A 20,436-nucleotide genomic window follows, 5' to 3' on the forward strand; every position below is an offset into this window, starting at 1 on the left:
CAGCATGAGAAGTACTTGCCCTCCGCCACCTAGCACGAGAAGTACTTGGTCCTATCACTCAGCACGAGAAGTACTTGTCCTCTATCACCCAGCACGAAAAGTACTTGGTCCTCTATCACCCAGCACGAGAAGTACTTGGTCCTCTATCACCCAGCACGAGAAGTACTTGGTCCTATCACCCAGCACGAGAAGTACTTGGACCGCTATCACCCAGCACGAGAAGTACTTGGTCCTATCACTCAGCACAAGAAGTACTTGGTCCTCTATCACCCAGCACAAGAAGTACTTGGTCCTCTATCACTCAGCACAAGTACTGACAAAGGTGGTGCTGCAGGAACCTGCCTTTTCATTCAAGCAAGCTTGGAAATCACGTTTCATGTCCGTCACAGCAACTCTATCCTGAGGTCTCTTTGGACCGCTGACAGATGCAACTATTGAATTCAGATGAATCCGGATCACCTAAGAGACGAGAGGGGAGAGGAAGACAAGGAATGAGAATTTGTTAGGTAGACTGCAATTTAGCACTACTCCCTGAAGCAGAATAAATACATCCACATTTGTTGTAATGGTGATCTACACCCCCAGAAATAAAGATTTTATTTTTTATTTTTATTATTATTTTTTTTTAATATTGTATTTATTTGCGAGAGAGAGAATGAGAGACAGAGAGCATGAGAGTGAGGAGCAGACTCCCTGCTGAGCAGGGAGCCTGATGTGGGACTCGATCCTGGGACTCCAGGATCATGACCTGAGCCGAAGGCAGTCGCTTAACCAACTGAGCCACCCAGGCGCCCGAAATAAAGATTTTAAAACAATCCCAATTAATTTGTGAAAGAGAACATACAAACACTGGCTAAAAGCGAGCACCAATCAGTATACAAACCGCCCCAACACCAGCACGTAGTCTAGAGTATCTTGTTCCCCCGATTTCTTTCCCCTATCGTCACAGATGCCTGATGACAAAGCAGATGCCTGTGACGGCTATCGGTCGTCTGCCCCTGAGCTCCAAATTCACCCTTCCCTGCTCTGTGACAACTGAGGTGGGTTCAGGAAACACTGCTCCCTCCTCGGTGTGCAGGGCGCTGTCTGGTCAGCACAGGGTGCCGGAGGGACACAGCAGAAGGACTCTTCTCTTCCTAGTTCCAACGTGTCTAGCTGGCCAGGCTCCAGCAAGGCCGCGCTTTTATTCCTTTGTCAAAAAAAACCTGTATTTTCTTAAAACCCAACCTCCCAAACTAGGTTTCTGTGCATTTCTTCTGGCATTTCTACCGTTTTCCTCTGTCCGTTTTATTTGGGCATAATCAGTTCAAATGAAGTTTCTCTTCACTATGGGCTTCACCAATATTTCACAGTCCTGTCGACTCTGACTGATCCTAACTGCAACACCCACTGCACTGTGGTTGCACTTTACGGATCCAGATGATCCCTGTCTTTACATCTTAATGAGTTTGTCTTGAAATCAAAGTCCTGATGGGCTTTAGTTTTATTTCTTTAATCTGGTCTGGTCTTTAATAAGCAAATTTATTCCTTTTTACTATACAATGCGAGAGTTTTCACTTTTCTTTTTCTTTCCCTTTGTCTTTAAAAGCACTAAATAAACAGAGCTGAAACGGACCAGAAAATGATGAGTCAAGTTAAAGATATCCCCGAAGTCCACAGGGATTCAGGTCCTACGGGCGCTACGCCGGCCTGCACTACACCTGTGTGGCCTCGCCGGTCCACCCATCACGTCTGCCGTGCGCCGGGCACTGCTTAGGGGCCGGAGCTGCAGGCCACACACACCCGACAAAGCTCCTCTCCTGGGAACTTATTTGCCTTCTGGACGGGGTGAGAGGCAAACAAGTATAAAAATGAATAGATTTCAAGCAGGGATACATGGTATGAGGAAAAATAAAGCTGAATCAGAGAATGACTCCCCCCAAGAAAACAGCTTAACAGTTAACCAGAGTTAACTTCGACAACACCAAGTAATTTGAGAGGTTGACACACTCCTAGAAAAGGAAGGTCATGAAAATTCAAACTGCCCTGAAAGTGAACTTTACTTACTTCAATACAAATTTACAACAGGTAAGAAATGCAGGCCTAGATTACAGAGTATCTTTAACATTTAAGACCACATCACTGTAAACTCCTTTCACAGCAATTTCTACAGAACGCAGACGCTAACCAGATGCAGGCATCCCCGGGACAGACAGGTTCAGAGCACATCACGGTGCTCTTATCATAAAGTAGAAAAAGATCAGAGTGAGAGATGAAGAGTCAATTTTGTGTTTTAAATATTAAAAATTTAGACTTAATAAAATGTAAAATTCACTAACAGAAATCTACGTAAACTTAATGAATGAAATCTAAGCAGAGTCACAAGTAATGTTAACAGGTTAAATGGTAACGACAGTCGACGTTTGCTGAGCATTTCCTGGGTGCCTGAAACCACTCTAATGCCTTTAATCTAATGTACTTGATCCCCTCAGAACAGCTTCCTATTTCCGAGCTGAGCACACAGAGGCAGAGAGGCCGCACAGCTGCAGGCCTGGAGCTGGCGTCCAGACGCAGGCGGCCGGGCGACGAGGGGCTCCTCCACACACACCTGGGAGTACGCGGGTTCTCCTGAATTATCCTGGTCATGTCGAAACAATTTCACAGCTTTAAGGTATGTTTCCATTGACTCGAGTTTGGCTTTGTCAAAACCTAGAAAGAGTTAACAAGGACAAAAGTACAGTAAGAAATTTTGAACTCTTTCGGGATGAGGTGCTGAATTCCAATGAGCAAGAAACAGACACTGCACATTAGTAAGTACTCAAAATACAGTTCTTTACAAATTGCTAACTGATACTACTCTCAAGAGTAGTAAAAATTCTACCCTTCATGAAAACTTGGAGCCCCCCTTTAAAAGTTACTCAGAGACAAAATGAGAAACACTGAGCCAGTTCTATAAAACTCACAAAATCTACAGTTTGCAGAAAATAAATCAGTAACATTGAATATAACACCCAACACAAAGGACACTCATTACTTTCCAGTATGAATATAAAAATCAAAATGAAAACAAATGAAGCTTAAGGACGTTTCATGAGCAGAAAGACAGAGGTCTAACAAGATCTTCCAGAAGGTAAAAGAATCTAGATGTTAACCACAGGCAGTTCTCTGCAAGCCTCGTGGGAAGTACACAGTGGGGCGGATCGTATTTTCCAGCGACTGACCTAACAGTATACACCCCAAATTGTATGTTCTTCCTACAATGTGACAATGACATCCCTCCGTCAAGGGGCAGAATCGACCCCGTGGACCTGAGCTATGGGACCCTTGGCTGGCTGGCACTCGCTCTCGCAGGTCACCCTGGCCTGGAAAGGCAACCGCGTGAGAAAGGCCATGTGGGAGATGTGGCCTTTCTCAAATCTCAGCTCTGGCCACTACGAAGCACCCGTCGACGGGTGAGCGACCTTCAGGACCCCGGGCCCGAGCTTCGGAGTCTCGCGGTTGAGGCTGCGGACATCATGGAGCAAAGACGGGCTGTGCCAGCTGCGCCACCTACGTTACTGCCCGTGGACACCGTGCAGCCCTAGGTGATTATTGCTGTTTTAAGCCGTTAAGTTTTAGGAAAATTTGTTATAGCAACGGATCATTAATACATAAGTCATATTAACACGCAAGGGAGGAGGCACCTCCACCATTTCTCTCTAAATGTTCTACCCACCAAATCCCCTTTAGAGAAAGCTCTGCACTCGATGAGAACCATTCCAACGTTCCAAATGACCAACTATCCATTTTGCCATCTCACCTATTAACTTCTAAAACTGCCCCCCAAGTGAAGAATACTAGACTCTATCCCCCAAATGTACTTATGATCAGAGACCAGTAGATCGGCAAGGTCTCTCACAAAAGGGACATGGGGGGTGTGAGGGGAGTACAGGAGCACCTTCTGGTTTTAGAGATCTTTCTACACTAAGTCCTCAATACAAGAGGGTCCAACCTCCTGTTTATCAGGCTACAAAAAAGATCTAGAACCTATAACCCTATGCTGCTTCTCACAAAATGGTGTTACTCTATAGACAGAGCACGGGTCCCCAGACCCTTTTGTCTGGTGGCCCCTCTCCTCCTGTTATGGGGACACTGTGAGTCGCGAGTCCACACACGCCTGCCCCCGTCAAATCGCAGCTCTGGCCGCTACGAAGGCCATGCTTCCTGGAAGCAGTGGACCGAGACCGGTAGCGGACTCCTCCCTCGAAGTCACTGTAAATGGGTCACACGGGAGGGACTAGGTTTGGAGGGCACAACACTCTTTAAAAGACATCTGAGGCAGTTTATTTTAAAGCCACTATTTCAAAATAAGATAATTTCCTGAACATTAAATACCATGCACACAGTAGTTGTTTATTAGGAAATATTTCAGACAGACACATTGGACGTGTAACACACTTATCCTAATGATCTTCCATCTTCTTACCTGTATGTTCTAAATGTTTTAACGTCACATTGTCAACAGGGAAAAAGCTGAGGATAGCACCATATTCTGGACACATGTTTGCTATTGTGGTCCGATCCACTATAGATAACTGTGAAACTCCACTTCCAAAAAACTCAACAAACTTTCCAGCCACTCCTACTTGCCGGAGGTGCTACATAAAGGGATAACAGAAACGCACACAAAATCAGTAAGATTGGCATGGATTCTCCGAAAAGCACAAAATCTAATTTTTAACCCCTACCAGTGACACTGGATGAAAGAGGTTCTCTGCTCTTCTTATCAAACGTCAACTCACTCTGGGTTTGCAGGTATTTTAGGACAAACACACAAGACCAGCCCAATGTCACCGCCGGGCAGGACAGAAAGGGCTTAAGGGCTGAAAACAGCTAGATCCACACGTGAGTGTCAGACGGGACAGTGCACGTGGTAGCTGGCAGCCTCTCTTCTTAGAGGACACAAAACAGTGCTAACCACTGATGCCATTTAGACGTAATGAAATACAAACATGCTGATCAAACTGTATTTAGATAAAAAAATACGTATTGGCTACAAAAATTCTTCGAATTCCAACCCTGGTCCACATATTTACAGCATCATTCATTATTGGTAAGTTTCATCTTGACAGGATTTCACACGTCCTTGTAAAGTCACGTTTCTGAGTTATCACCAAGTGACCACCATAGTGGCTCGCCTAACTACAACACGGCCTCAGACTGGGGCAGGAGACGCCTAGGGAGGTACTGCGAATGAACCACCTTCAACCCAGGAGTAACATTCGGCTCGAACACTGCAGCGGTGCGAGAGGTCATTTAATCCACTCCTGGATGAAAGGCTGAGCTGTTTCTTTACACTCATGGTTGTGCTTCTGAGGATCAGAGCAGCGCACGTAAGGTGCACTGAGCTAAAGGCTGAGGTGCCACAATACACATCGTGAAAAATAATACGGATTAATCCTATAAAGATAATGAATAGAACAGAACCTCCGGAGAGAAAATATTTAATAAATGTGAACATACTGATAGATTTAAGTTCTGTATCAATACGCCAAAATTTAAAAATAAACATGTAATCTTGTTACAAAGAGATATAGCCAGAAGGGTCTAAAAAGTGGCCTTACTTCTCAGGTTACCCAAGGGAAAATATGGATTTCTCTAAAAGCATATTAAGATACTCCTTTCCTTTAGGAATAATCCTGCAATTCTCAATTTAACTTCTTATCTTTCAGTCCCATACACCGAATCAATGACTGTCAACATGTTTTCAATTAGGGAAGAAGGCTCCATGCTAAATGCCGACAGGGCGGCTGGATCTTTTCTTTCCCTGCGGAGAATCTCGGAAGGCTTCAGACCAATAATCTAACCAGAAAAGTGGAGACTCTAGGATCCAAACTGGCATTGTATGTGGGAGAGTTCCCACACTCATGTATTTAACAAAATGGACTTAATCATTAAAATAAAGTTACTGAAAACCAGAAATTTAGGACGGAGAGTTACAAATTACTGTTCACTAGGAAACTCCAGAGTACATGTATTAAATAGCATGCAGCCAATATTTTAAAAATACAGGTTAAGTTCTTCCATAATCCTCTGGAAGTACTAAAACAGCCAACAATCCTGACGCTGGCACCCTTCTAGAGTCCACCTTCCCCAGGAGAGAAACCGTTTCTAAAGGGCAAATGATTCAGTTAGGTATTAAAGAGATGCAATTACTTTTCCTAACAGGACTCTCTAATCCACGCGGTCAGCAAGTGTTAACGGCTAGGAGCCCGGGTGCGTCCTGTTGAGCACTCACTGCTCAGCCCGGTGACCCTCTGCCAAGTCATTAAACCTGACCGTCTCGTTTTCTCAGAACTGATATGGCGCTGGTCACAGTACCGCTCTTCCAGGCTTGTGACGAGGAATGAATGAGGCATCAGGTCAAGGGAACAACGGCACGGCACGCACTTTTGTACTTCCTAGCGCCAAGGAAGGGTTCTGTATCTGCGGCTGCTCTCGTGATGGTCACTACGAGGCCGTGGCCAAGAAAGCCACACGGAGGAGGCAGCGCAGAACCCAACACCGCCCTCACAGGGCCCCTGTGCACAATGTCCACTACGTCTCACAGTTGGCACAATTACCTTTGTAATGCCAAGCACGACATCTATGGATGTGACAAAAGGGTTGGATGAGCCGGTCAACTCACACCCAACCACCTCCGGCAGAGTAAGAGAGACCGGCAGGCCCAGCATGACTGCTTCGGTTTCAATGCCTCCAACCCCTGAAGCGAAAAAGACAGACGGTGAGCACATCTGAAGATTATGTACGGTCTACGTGAGGTCTCCGTGGAACATCTAGTCTCTGAGTGCCCCATGAGCTCATCTTACTCACGAAGCATCTCAGAGCCGCCACATTGCCGCTATTACTGTGGACACGGACCCAACCTCCTCAAAGAATGACTCCACTCACATGGTTGAAACAAACTGGTGTTTACCTTCCTATTAAATTCAGTAAACGTTTTGTATTTATTACGCTGAATACCGTACTGTGCTTTTGTCAAGATACAGAAAGAACAGAAGCCAGGACCTGTGACCCTCAGAAAGCTCAGTCTAAGGATAAAGACAAAAGAGTCAACAATTCTAACTCCCTGTAAGAGACTGAGAGCATTCTGCCAGACGGAACAGCCTGGGCCAAGCCCACTCCGGGGGTCCGTGACTTGTCTGTAAGGCGCGTGCGCAGACGGCCGGGGGCAGCAGGTCGTAAAGGGCCTTGTATAAAATGCAAAGGAATGTGGAGCCCTAAGGAAGGCCAAAAGAGCCCCGCAGGACTCGGACCAAGGAGTAACCATGTCGTCCCCAAGATCACCCTGCGACGGCAGTGCTGCGTAGGGGACGCTGTCCACACACATCCGGGTCCAGTCGTCCCGTTGCCGCTGTTACAGGGAGGAAACCGCCTCAAAGAGCCTACGAAGACCAGCTACCTACGCTCCTTTACAACGTTCCTGACACTCTCTCCCCCCAAATCAAATACAGTTAGTGGTTTACTTACCCCACCCCAGAATGCCCAAGCCATTCACCATGGTTATGTGAGAATCGGTGCCAACCACACTGTCTGGGAAGAGGAGGTCGTCTTCTTCAAAAACCACTCTTGACAAATACTCTAAGTTTACTTGATGAGCCATTCCAGTTCCAGGAGGGATTACGGCCACGTTCTTAAAAACTCTTGAACTCCACTATATCATGTATAATTAAAAAATCCAAGTGTTGGTATATCAATTTGTGCTCACAATCAAAATACAAGTCAATACTGACACTAAAAACATTTTACCGATGTTCAATACGGTCAAAGTTTATAATAGACACATGAAGACAAATACACAGATACTAACCCTAAACATATTCATTTTGCAGATTATTAAAGCAAAATTAAGTCGAAGAGAAATGTTCTACTAGTCCAGATAAATGGTAGTTTTCAACCGTGCCCGCCCCAAGGACTGCTGGACAGGAAGAGAGGGGGCAAGCACAAGGCCTTCCCACAACCTCAAATGATAGCCACTTGGTTTCATCCTATTTTATATATTGGGGTTTCCAACAAGATTTTATCTGAAGGGAGAAAAGGTTCTAATGCGACAAAGCATTTAAAAACTACTAATTTAGGGGTGCCTGGGTGGCTCAGTTGGTTAAATGTCTGCCTTTGGCTCAGGTCTTGATCCCAGGATTCTGGGATCGAGCCCCGCATCAGGCTCCTTGCTCGGTGGGGAGCCTGCTTCTCTCTCTGCCCCTCCCCCTGCTCATGCTCTCTAATAAATAATATAAAATCTTTAAAAAACAACAAAAAAGTGAATTGCGCAAGACTGTTGAATCTCAGATCTGTACCTCTGAAACAAATAATGCAATATATGTTAAGGAAAAAAAAAAAAAGAAGAAGATAGCAGGAGGGAAAGAATGAAGGGGGGGAAATCGGAGGGGGAGACTAACCATGAGAGACTATGGACTCTGAAAAACAAACTGAGGGTTCTAGAGGGGAGGGGAGTGGGAGGATGGGTTAGCCTGGTGGTGGGTATTAAAGAGGGCACGTTCTGCATGGAGCACTGGGTGTTATGCACAAACAATAAATCATGGAACACTACATCTGAAACAAATGATGTAATGTATGGTGATTAACATAACAATAAAAAACTAAAAAAAAATAAAATGTGTCACATGTGAAAAAAAATAAAAAAATAAAAAACAAAAAACAACAAAAAAAACCCCTACTAATATGAAGAACATAAATATCAAATATCAGTATTTTGTGAATTTCAATATAAAAAATTCTCCCCAAATCATGTGTACCTTAAAAAATTGAAGCCTCTCTCGATTTCTGCCAAATTCTACTTCTTGATTTTTTAACACTGTTTCAGGTCTAAAAGGAAGAAGAGCCTGCATTAAATGTATGTATCACAGAAAAGACTTACCTTGTTTCTAAGTATTCGTTCTTATGCACACACAAATACGTTTAAAAAAATTCCTGGAACAGCAATTTACTAGACTTCTCAGAAGTAGCTGTTTTCTTCCAACAAGGAAGCTCTGCTTTAAACAGCACTCACGGCAGCTACGTCCAGGGCTCGTCCACCCCCGGCCCCCAACTGTACTGACATAATGTCGCTATGTGAGTCGGCTGCAGCAATCAGTAACGCAGCAACCTCGTGCACCTCCTCCCACCTGGGCCTGCCACACCTCCACTGGGCACGTGTAGAAAGCTTCGAGCAGAAACGCTTGCATTCATCTCACCCAAAATGGAAAGCTCTATTTTTTGCGTAAGTGGCAGTTTACTCTGTATGGATTATAAACATATTTTATGTGCATTATGTTAACTAAGAGGTAAAAACAATCCACCTCCAAGCAGTAAACACTGTCACTTTCAGGAAGCTATTTTTATCTAACGGACATTTAAAAGATGATTTCTAGGGGCACCTGGGTGGCTCAGTCACTAAGCGTCTGCCTTCAGCTCAGGTCATGGTCCCAGGGTCCTGGGATTGAGTCCCGCATCAGGCACCCTGCTCCGCGGGAAGCCTGCTTCTCCCTCTGACCCTCATCCCACTCGTGCTCTCTAATAAATAAATAAAATCTTTAAAATATAAATAAAAATGAAAATAAAAAATGATTTCTAACAGTTTTAAGCTGTTTCCTGCCAGCTGGTGATCAAGTGTTGACTAGGACATCAATACAACTTAAATTATATGTGACCTCCAGGGTCTAGACGACTACAGATGCTCACTTGTCAACTTTTTTAAAAAACACAAAGATTCCTTGACTAATTCATTGCTGAGTGATCCCTTGAAGCCACAGCACATCTCGATGAGATTTTCCTCAGGACTCAGGGAGCCGGTCCGATCACTGTACATCCCACAGCACGTACGGCTACAAAGTGCCCTCGTTCATGAGCTCAGAACCCGACTTCAAATTAGGCAGCGATTTCCAGGCCCATTTCCTACCCGTCCATGCCCTGTCTGGGTCTGTCACGGGCGCTGCACCGAGGCCCCGCGGCCCCAAAGGGAGCCACTGGTTTCCTACATTCCTACCCCCAGAGACTAGTCCAACCCATCCAAATGCTCTGTGATTTGGAGTCAAAGCTGGGGGGAAATGTTACACCAGATTGTACTGTAATCAGTCAGTCGCCCTTTTCAAGAAGTTAATTTCTGTAAGAAGGGAAGCTCGGGGCGCCCAGCGGCTGCCTGCGGCTCAGGTCATGGGATCGAGCCCTACATCGGGCTCCTTGCTCCTTCTCCCTCTCCCTCGGCCGGCTGCTCCCCCTGCTTGTGCTCTAAGTAAATAAAAATCTTCTAAAAAAAAAAAAAAGGGATGCTCATCTCAAACATCAACACGCACCTAACAACCAGGACAACTAGGTAGCAGGAACAAGGATTGCTTATATAAAACTGTCATAATCTGATGGCAAAGAACCTACACATTATACTGAATTCCCAGAAAGGAAGAGCACGTGAGATCACTATGACCGGAGGCCTCATAGAAATACTGAGCCCCCAACTGTACAACCAGAGAGAATCTGAAAGAACCAGTTTACGGACACACAAATTAATGTATCATGTGGCTCTTAGGATAAGATATGTGTGGATATTATTCTTAGCTATTCTAAATCTTAAATGTGTTACATTTTTCTAATTTGAAAAAGTATGTCATTTTCTTACTAAATTAAAAAAATTTCTGACAGTCTATTGACAATGGGGTAAACAACGTAACTCTTAAATATAACAGACTTTGGAATCTTTATAGCATACAAAAATTCAAGTATAGAATTTTTTTTTTTTTAAACTACCTATTAGGAGATTTTACCAACTCCTAAGAAGAGAATTCTTTTCTGGGCAGGTTCACCGCTTCCCATAGCACCAGACAGGAAATTGCTTACCTAAAAGAGGTTTTTATCATTGTAATATTCATAACATCAAGCTCTTCATGCAATTGGAAAAAAACAAGAAATCTAATAGGAGAGAAAAGCTAAAACTATAAATAGGGAATTCACAAAAGCAATGTGAACGAATAAAGAACATGTGAATGGTACAGATTCACTAAAATAAATGCAGAGTTTAAGACGGATCCCATTTTTCTGCTTACATTAGTCACAAAAATTAAATATATTTATAGAAAAATCTTAAGAAAGGCTTTCTTCCTTGGGAAAAGAAATCAATAACGGGAATACCATCTTAATTGGCTTAATTTGGGGCAGGAGGCGGCAGCGAGGTCATAGGAACCAGGAGGGGAAGGGGACAAATGAGATTTCGGTAACTGAAACATAACCCAGCACTGATCAATATTTAAAAAAAAAAAAAAAAATCCCATACTCAGGCACTGGTTGCAAATGAAAAGGACAGAGAATGGGTGTGTTCTCAATCTGCGAAGACAATTTTCCTGAGTTTCGGCCCAGCTCTCCAGAATCGCACGATCCTCGGCAGGTGGTCTGGCCCCTGCAGGGGAGCTTCTTGGGCTGTGCTCGGAGTGGAGAGAGCTTTCCTGCTTTCTGCAGGTCGCCACCTCCAGGATTTGGAGCATTCTGTATTGCACTAGCATTCCAAAAAAGGAAACAGAAAAAGACCATTTAAAAGTGACAGAAATTTAGCTTTCAAAAAGCACACACTTGGCAAAATTATCAGGAACTAAGTATATGTTGTTCAAATGTTAATACAGTATTTAACTTAGGTTTCAAAAGCAAATCTTAGATTACAAAAAAACCCAGAAATAGGTCACTTAAATTTATGGAGATGAAAACACAATTCTATGTGCCCAAGAAAATCATTTTCATCTACTTCTACGACAATTTAAATGACTTTTAGCAAGCACCTAAGTGGGTTTTTTCCCATGTAACAACTGAAAAGCAGCACACAGCCACAGTGCTAATCTAGAGGGCAAAAGCGCTCGCGGGCTGCAACAATCGTCTTGGTCCGTGTGAAAGATCACAAGAGAATTAGGTTTTCTCTAGTCTGACCTTGGTCACAGGGACCTTCTAAATAGACGTGTATTTCAGTGGGAGGAAAACATAGTTTTAGTACGCACTGTGATTTTAATCACCAATTAACTAAAGACATTCATGGCTCCCGTCTTTAGATTCTCTCTCGAAGGCAAGTAGGTTAAAAAACAAAAGATAATGAAGAAAAATTCACTCCACAAAGCAGGTTCTAGGCTCATACATTTTTATCAAAAATGGCAGCAGAAGTCTACAAACGTGAACACCATTTTAAATTCAGACTCCGGGGACGCCTGGGTGGCTCAGTTGGTTAAGCGACTGCCTTCGGCTCAGGTCATGATCCTGGAGTCCCGGGATCGAGTCCCGCATCAGGCTCCCTGCTCGGCAGGGAGTCTGCTTCTCCCTCTGACCCTCCTCCCTCTCATGCTCTCTGTCTCTCATTCTCTCTCTCTCAAATAAATAAATAAAATCTTTAAAAAAAAAAAAAAAAAAATTCAGACTCCGTTAAAAAAAATTCATCAGTACATAAACTTCACCAGCTCTGTTTCTAGATCAGTGTACACTAAACGTGGCAGCCTTCACCCAGGCACCCACAGTCTCTGCTCCCTTTCCTCTAACCAGGGGGCTGGCTGCCGGCCACCTCGCACAGCTGTCTTCACAAATACTTGTGCTCACGTACCATTTACTGAAGTCGATCTGTAAAGAATGGTCAACTGTGAGATCTGTCGGGCAGGCAGGGTGGACCTTCTTCGGGTCACCTCCAAGAATTTTCACTGCCTCCCTCATAGCAGCAAAATCCACCATTGCTGGTATTCCACTAAAAAATAAAGAATGATGAAATTAGGGTCTGAATTGTACGTTCATATGCTCAAATAAGATACATTTGTTCAGTTTTACATCTAAACGTATCCCTTTCTAGTTTGTACTCGTTAGATTACGTACTTGTTATCCAAAGTTCGACATATCCTGGTTTCATGAGAATTAGCATTAATGTTACTGAGAACTTGAGTGTCACAAATAACACAAGAGAGAACTTTTAGAGGCAAAAGGAACCTTCCAGAAAACTGTCTATGGATTCTTTCCCTGTCTTAAATTTCAGGAGACTCCCCTCCCTCCCAGAGGCTTCTTAGGACTCCGGGCTCTCGACTAGATGTATGTGCCTCCAGACGCCGGAGGCATGGCTCGTCAGAGACAGGAGTCTGCAGGGAAGATGGGGTCGTGACCACAGAACAGTATCGAAAATACTGTAATAGCAGCGCACACAGGGTATAAAGAACCGTGGCATGCAAACCAGATTTGAGGGGGTGAGTGAGGGGGACACTATTATTTATCTAGCTAACTCCTACAGCTCCTTCCAAACTCTTCCAATAGACAATTCCTGGGGACTCAGATCAGACTCTGGATTTTATTCCAAGTGTGATGGACGCTCACAGGTGTACAGGGGAATGACAGGACCTGGTTAACATTTTTAATTAAGTCACATGATCTACCGTGAAAGGACAACACAGACTGTAAGTGTGCAAGCAGGGGCACTGGCTAGAGACACTGACAGCTGTAGTCCCGGTGAGAGCGCCAGGGGCAGGACCAGCATGGGGGTGGAGACGGTTACGAGGTACGCGGGCTCAGGACATGTCTCAAAGGTAGAGTCCACAGAACTTGCTGACAGACTGGATTAGGCAGGAGGGAAAGAGAGGAGTCGGGCATTTCCCGTGATGGGGAGACATGGAGAGGGACAGGTATGGCAGCTGGGCAATAAGGCTTTGCATGTCTAAGTCTGAGAAGCCCACTCACCAACTGGGGACGACAAGCAGGCAGAGTTCCGCAAAAGCAGGTTTTCAATAAACAGTGCAAGAAACAAGCACCTCATTTTTAATGAACTACTTTACTTCAGAAAGGACAATTCTTTAAATTTATAAACTAATCTTCAGAATTAAAAACAAAGCCAACCATCAGGGAGTCTGAATTTTAAGAAGGAAATGCTCTATCACTCACGTAAAATCTTGAAGAAGAACACGGGCAGGGAAAAAGGGCACTTCAACATTGCTTTGTTTGGTTTTCCAGTCTAAAATGTTCATGACATCTTCCTTTTTCATTAAAAAGCCATCACAGTTCCGCACAGCAGCTTCCAACAGGACCCGTATTGAGTAAGGCAGAACATCTGAGTCAGAGACAATATTACTATTAATAAGGGCATAGTCTTAACTACATACTATAGAAATCACAAGAGCAAAAAGTTAGATAAAGACAAGGATGCACTGTTTTCTCAGTCTCAGTAGAGGAAAACACCGTTTATGTTAATATCAGGCTTACTATAAATTTGACTTTCCCATATGTCAGCCAAGGTGCTGAAAAAGCAGAGATTAAACACTCTTGAAAGAGCTGCACATTTCTGAAATGGGCACATGAGACTGACCAATACTTAACATTCAGGGAAGACACAGAATATGAGAATAAAATATAATAATGAAAACATCCCTAAACTGTACAGAAGTCTGTAATAAATTTTAAAGATTTCCATCAAAAGTGGTTAGTTTAAAACAGGGTGCTTACATGAGTCAAATTCACTTCATGCTAACTGTCACTTACCCTAGAGTCCTCGTTTAAGTATATCACAGAGACACAGACTCCAACACTGTCAAGTTTTCAATCATACTCAAGTCTCACACCGGATTTAAGACTGAGTCAGTGTGGGGCCGGCTGCGTGACTCCCGGCAGCCCGCACAGCGGACCACTATGTAGCTGTCTAAAGGGATGAAGACGTCTGCATGTCGATAAGGAGTGATCTCCAGAACATACCATTCCGAGAAAACGCAGTGCAAAACAATGCTTACAGCACCCTACCATTTCAGTAAGAAAAGACACTAAAAAAGGTGTAAGAATACAAATTACTGTATAACAAATATAAAATTTTAAAGTATATATTAAATATGTACTTTAAAATATTACTAAATATTTTTGGGCGCCTGGGTGGCTCAGTTGGTTAAGCGACTGCCTTCGGCTCAGGTCATGATCCTGGAGTCCCTGGATCGAGTCCCGCATCGGGCTCCCTGCTCAGCAGGGAGTCTGCTTCTCCCTCTGACCCTACCCCCTCTCATGTGCTCTCTCTCATTCTCTCTCAAATAAATAAATAAAATCTTAAAAAAAAAAAAAAAAAAAAAAAATCAGAGTAGCTAACTTAAAAAAAAAAAAACAACTTCCATTTCAATTGGAATCGTAAGTACAAACTCATAGTTTATTTCTCTCTTTCTAAACAGCAAGTGTTTCCAGCTCTGTTGAGTGAAAATGCCCCAATGACAACCCACCAGTAAGGCCTCCTGGCCTCTCGGCCCACTGTTAGCTAATTACTATTTTCCCACTAGGAGGAGAGCACCCGTGTTCCCCCCAGAGTTCCTCCCACGTCTGGGAAAGGGTGGAAATAGGCCCAGAACATCCTGTGTCAGAAGCTGCAGGGAACGCTGGTGGGTCAGTGTGAGCATCCAATTCACTGACATGCATCAAACACAAAAACAGCCCTTAGTTCATAAGGACTCTTTAAAAAACCCTTCATCGATGGCCATGCAAGTTCCTAGAGCAACTCATGACCCTGAAAACTCACACCGGGGGAAACGATCAATCATCGATCTCGTCCTTCCTCATTCAAGGAACCAAATAGCCAAGAGCAAGCTCCTCACAGAGGAGTGGAAGCTAATAACACAGAAAGGGAGGGTGTCATTCGCAGCATCTCCCACGTGCAACCCCTGGACAGCGCTGGAATATTCAGTGAGACGTGGTCACAGAACTCAGAACGGATGGAGCCCATGGGCACCAATGACAACCACCAGCATCTCCAAATGGAAGACAGGAGAGACACTGTCTGCTCTGAGGAAAGAAAGATCCAAGCCCCACCACCAGGGTTCTCGCAAACGTCCGCACGTCCAGACAGCCAACCCCACCTCCCGCCGACAGCAAACAGGGGCAGTGTGGCAGGAAGGGGACCCCGCGAAGGAGCAACCGGACCAACACACATGGCTGCCCCCACACCCAAATGGCACGGAACACGGAGACGGGGCGAGCCTGACAGACCGCCAGCGACTTACAAGGTGCAGCAACCAAGTGCTCTGTGCGAACCTGCTTGAGACACGGGAAATCTGAATATGGACCGGGTTCTAGACCGTAGGAAGGAATTACTGTTAATTTCATTAGGTATAATAACGGCACTGAGAGTGTTATTTTGGAAAGTCCTTTCACACATCAGTGATGCATGCTAGAGTGTATTTATAGGTTACAGAGGTGGTGAAATATTTTATTTTATTTTAAAGATTTTATTTATTTATCTGACAGAGAGAGAAAGAGATCACAAGCAGGCAGACGGGCAGGCAGAGGCAGCGAGAGAGGGAGAAGCAGGCTTCCTGCGGAGCAGGGAGCCCGATGCAGGACTCAATCCCAGGACCCTGGGACCATGACCTGAGCCGAAGGCAGACGCCCACGGACAGTACCCCTGGAGATGGTGAAGTATTTTAAGCAAAAGGTCAGCAAATGTTGATAACTGGCTAACAAATACAAAGTGCGTGATGATTTTGTCCCTACTTTTAGGATTGAAATTTTAACTCACACAAGTTAAAGATGAATGAAGTTGTAAGTGTGGAGACAAAGGACTACATAACCAGAAACGCTGGACTGAAGGCCTGTATTTGCCATTTACTACAGGTCTGACCTTGAGAGATGGACTCAAGCTGATTCTTGTTCTTGCCTAAAACAGGTGCACCAGCCACCTAACGGGAGTGAGTAGCCAATACTCATAAAACCCACAAACACGTATGAGTTTTCATTCTACCTCAATGAGAAACACAACGAAGTCCTCCAAAGCAAGGGGAACTGCAGGAGAGAGATTTTTTGATAGAACACTTGGAAATAATGAGGAAAACATCACAGAAGCAAATACACAGACCAGTTTTCTGTGTGGTTAACTGTCCTGGAAAAACAATGTCAGGAATACTTTTTGTTTAAAGATCTTCACAGAAAGCATTTACTCAGATTTCTAATAAAATATGGCAAACTCCAGCAATTATGTCCATTCACTTTTGAAACCCACTAAGAGGATAGTAAAGAAATAAAGTCATAAACCCACAGGAACAAAGAGAAGCACAACTCAAAAGATTTTGGCCAACAGTGCATGGATGACCGTGCCCACACGGAATAGAGGCAACCAAAGGCGACGACTGGGACGCAGGACAGCCTGGGCTTCTCGAGGGCTGGGTGAGGGGCTAAGAGGCCACGGAACAAGGCCTTCGAAACTCCAAGGGAAAATCATTTCCAGCCCTAAGAGCTCTGTCCACGGGCAGCCGCGCGTCAATCACGCAAGGCCTCCAACACTGCACTTCCTGGGACGGACGCTACGGGAGGGAAGTGGACAGCAGAACAGCATGCAGGCTGGGACACAGCGGGGTCCCCCGTGTGGCAGGCGAGGAAGTCCAGGTGGGACGCTGCCAACAGAAGAGGGAAAAATGAACTGCCAGACCACCTGATTCTACCGGGAGGAGTTAGTTCTTCTAGAGAATTTGGAGAGGAATTACTGATAAAGACACAGCAAACTTAGCAAACAGAAAAAGACAATCATTACTTCCAGGAAAAAACACAAAGTTGTAAGAGAAACAAGATGCAATCATTTACTACACGGACTGGGTGGGAACATTTACGGCCATCAAAATATGAACACGGAATGCTGGCTTGATAACTAAGAAGAGGTACCTGGGATATATGCAGAAAACTGCCAACCTCTTATTTTGCACAGTAGAAAGTTAGAAGTCTATAACTGAAAATCAAAAAACAGGTGTATAAGCAAGGCTATTTAGTAACATAGAGGAAAGTACCGTAAGAAATAGCCAAGAGTATTAGAAATGGTATTCTCTGCAGAGTAGAAATTCAGGGTAGGGCAAGGGGCTACTGTTTTGGTTATTATCTTTAGTGGTCTTACTGGGTTTTTAATTCTAAGACTTGAAAATTCAGTATTAAATTTAAAAGCAACTATCAAATAAGCATGCTCTAAGACCAAAATGTCACTGTTAACTGGACAGTTTGTCATTAAGAAGCACTAACTTGCAAATGTGCCTAAGCCTACCGTAACTCCCAGCGGCCCACTACAGGGAGTGATGCAGACGCACACCAGCCGTCCCTCAAACGTTCTGTGCTCGCTGGCCTCCAGACATTACTATCACCTTCCCCTCCTGGCATTCGTCACGCCACCTTCCACACGGTTGTTGTGTGACCAACAGAGCATGGCAGAGGCGACAGCACGGGGCTTCAAAGGCCATGGTGTGAAGTCTCCCAGCACCAGCCTCCCTCTCTTGGACCACTCACTCTGGGGCAAGCCAACAGCGCGTCACGGGGACACTCGGGTGGGATAATACCAGGGCCTGTGTGCCAATGGAGCGTGGGGCTCCCTGCTCAGTGGGGGGGGGGAGCCTGCCTCTCCCTCTGCCTCTCCCCCCTGCTTGTGCGCGCGCACACGCTCGCTCTCTCTCCCTGCAGGGCTCGATCCCAGGACCCTGGGATCACGACCTCGGAGCCACCAAGGCGCCCGTCTTTCTCAACTACTCTAATGATAACACCTGCAGTTACTTATTTAGGACCTGCTGGCGAGTCGATGTCGAACTGCTCCCCCTACAACGGTATTTAACCCCTGAGGTGACTCCAGAGACAGACATCCCAGAGCCATGAGCAGAGAGGGCAGGCTAGCAGACGCCCTAGTGTTCCCTATCCCCAGCACGAACGGGCCCTCATTGCTCCTTCTTCCCTGTTCGGCTACCCCACCTCCACACGCACTCTCCTGCTCCAACCAAACCACCCTCCAAGTCCGCACATCTGTCTGACCCCACAGCACTGGACACCACCTTCTCCTCTCCCCCAGCACCGCCGTCCGCCTGCTCCCTCACTTCCGCCGTTTAGGTTCCCCAAGCCTGCACTTCCCCCGTTCTTTCATTCTCAGGCCATCAGAACACCCACCTGCGTCAGGCGGTGAACCCCACGTCACTTTCCTGCTTAAAAACTTTGTTTTAAAAATAACGCTATCACGCGTATTTTGCTCCTCGTGAAGTCTCCCTCCCCAGGCTGTACTATCCGCACCGCGAATCCGCCGGGTCCCTCCCGCTCACCTGCAATCAGCCCCTCCCTGCCCTCGCCCACTGCGGGAAACCACTCGGCTACCGGGTCTCGACAGCTCTGTCGCCTCTGGCTTATTTTGTGCAAACGCAATCGCACAGTAAGGTCCCTCACTGCGTCTGGCTGCTTTCAATGAGCACACTCCCGAGTGTGTCCATGCTGCGGTCTGAATCCGGACTCAAGCCCTGTTCCTGCTGAAGAATATTCCACGGTGCAGACCTACCATATTCTGCCCATCCACTCACCCACTGAAGGAGTAATGCTGTTCAGATCACTCATCTGCAGATCTTTGTGTGGATAAGTGTTTTTATTTCTCTTGGGTAGATTTCTCAGAATGGAATTGCTGGGTCATATGGTAAATTTGTATTTAAAGTTTTAATAAACTGCCAGTTTTCCAAAGTGGCTGCACAATTCTACATCCCCCCAGCAAAGTATGACGGTTCTTAGTCTATTTTCTATGTACTACCCATTCTCGTGGGTGTGAAAGAGTTCACTGGGGTTTTAATGGTGGTGACGTGTGGAGGAGGAAGAAAAAGAAACCCACAACAACCAGAGACCCTGGGGCCAGTACGAGCCCATGACCGCGGCGTCCGCTGGGGCCTCACCATACCTGCACCTGCTCTCCTTCACACCCCATGTCCGCCTTCCTCCTGCGAGACCCAGCCCTACCTCCTCCCTCCCCCTCCTCCGGCTGCACCCACGCGCCCAGCCGCCCTGGAGCTGCTCCTTCCCCATCTGAGAAGGCAGCCGTGGACCTACTAAGTGCCCGCCTCTCGGGAGGGGCTCTGCATCCCACTCCTGCTGGCACACGGCAGAACCCTGAGTCAGCCATCATCCTCTCTCCCACGTCCGCAATGCAGCCCGCAACCGGACTCTTCCCATTCCACGGCCTCTAGCCCCAGGGTAGTGCACGCGGCCGCCGCGGGCTTCTTTCTTCAAACTCTCAACAAGGTTTTTTGAAAATCACTATATTCCCGACGTCCGTTTTTCTATACTTCCATTCACTATTTCCACACTAATCTGATTTCTATCCTTAAACACCAAAGAAGCAACGCCCCTCAGCAATATTCAAGACAGCTAATCATTCCGTCCCTCGCCACACTCTTTCCTCCCAGCTCACCCCCCCCACACTTCTAACGGGCTGCAGGAAGACCGTGTCCCCATCTCCCACCTCACAGTTCAGCATGACTTGCAAGCACGGGCAGTAACTGCCTTTGTTCCAGGGCATTCTTTAAACGAAGTTAATACAGTGAATGGCCCTGAAGATACAGACAGCGTCTCCTTCTGGACAAGAGGCAGGCATGCCTACTGTCCATTATGAAAGATCTGGGTCCCCTAAGTCCGAGCTCCTTTCCTGTAACACAACCACTGTGCGTGCTACACGTGTTACCTGGCCCT

At 45.6% G+C, this 20,436-nt stretch overlaps 1 protein-coding gene across 1 annotated transcript in view; it reads right to left on the reverse strand.

The window, feature by feature from the left end:
• Nucleotides 1–20,436, reverse strand: part of IREB2 (iron responsive element binding protein 2) — a 44,950-nt gene that overhangs the window by 14,388 nt on the left and 10,126 nt on the right. The window contains exons 3-11 of the mRNA XM_032391922.1: nucleotides 13,894–14,059; nucleotides 12,581–12,718; nucleotides 11,282–11,500; nucleotides 8,775–8,844; nucleotides 7,489–7,672; nucleotides 6,582–6,721; nucleotides 4,445–4,616; nucleotides 2,588–2,688; nucleotides 343–459 (exon numbers count right to left, since the gene is read on the reverse strand). Of these exons, the coding sequence (XP_032247813.1) occupies nucleotides 343–459; nucleotides 2,588–2,688; nucleotides 4,445–4,616; nucleotides 6,582–6,721; nucleotides 7,489–7,672; nucleotides 8,775–8,844; nucleotides 11,282–11,500; nucleotides 12,581–12,718; nucleotides 13,894–14,059 (1,307 nt within the window). The remainder of the gene's footprint in view (nucleotides 1–342; nucleotides 460–2,587; nucleotides 2,689–4,444; nucleotides 4,617–6,581; nucleotides 6,722–7,488; nucleotides 7,673–8,774; nucleotides 8,845–11,281; nucleotides 11,501–12,580; nucleotides 12,719–13,893; nucleotides 14,060–20,436) is intronic.

Source organism: Phoca vitulina, unplaced genomic scaffold (assembly GCF_004348235.1).
Source record: "Phoca vitulina isolate PV1807 unplaced genomic scaffold, GSC_HSeal_1.0 scaffold65, whole genome shotgun sequence".
In the NCBI taxonomy this organism is placed as follows: Eukaryota; Metazoa; Chordata; class Mammalia; order Carnivora; family Phocidae; genus Phoca; species Phoca vitulina.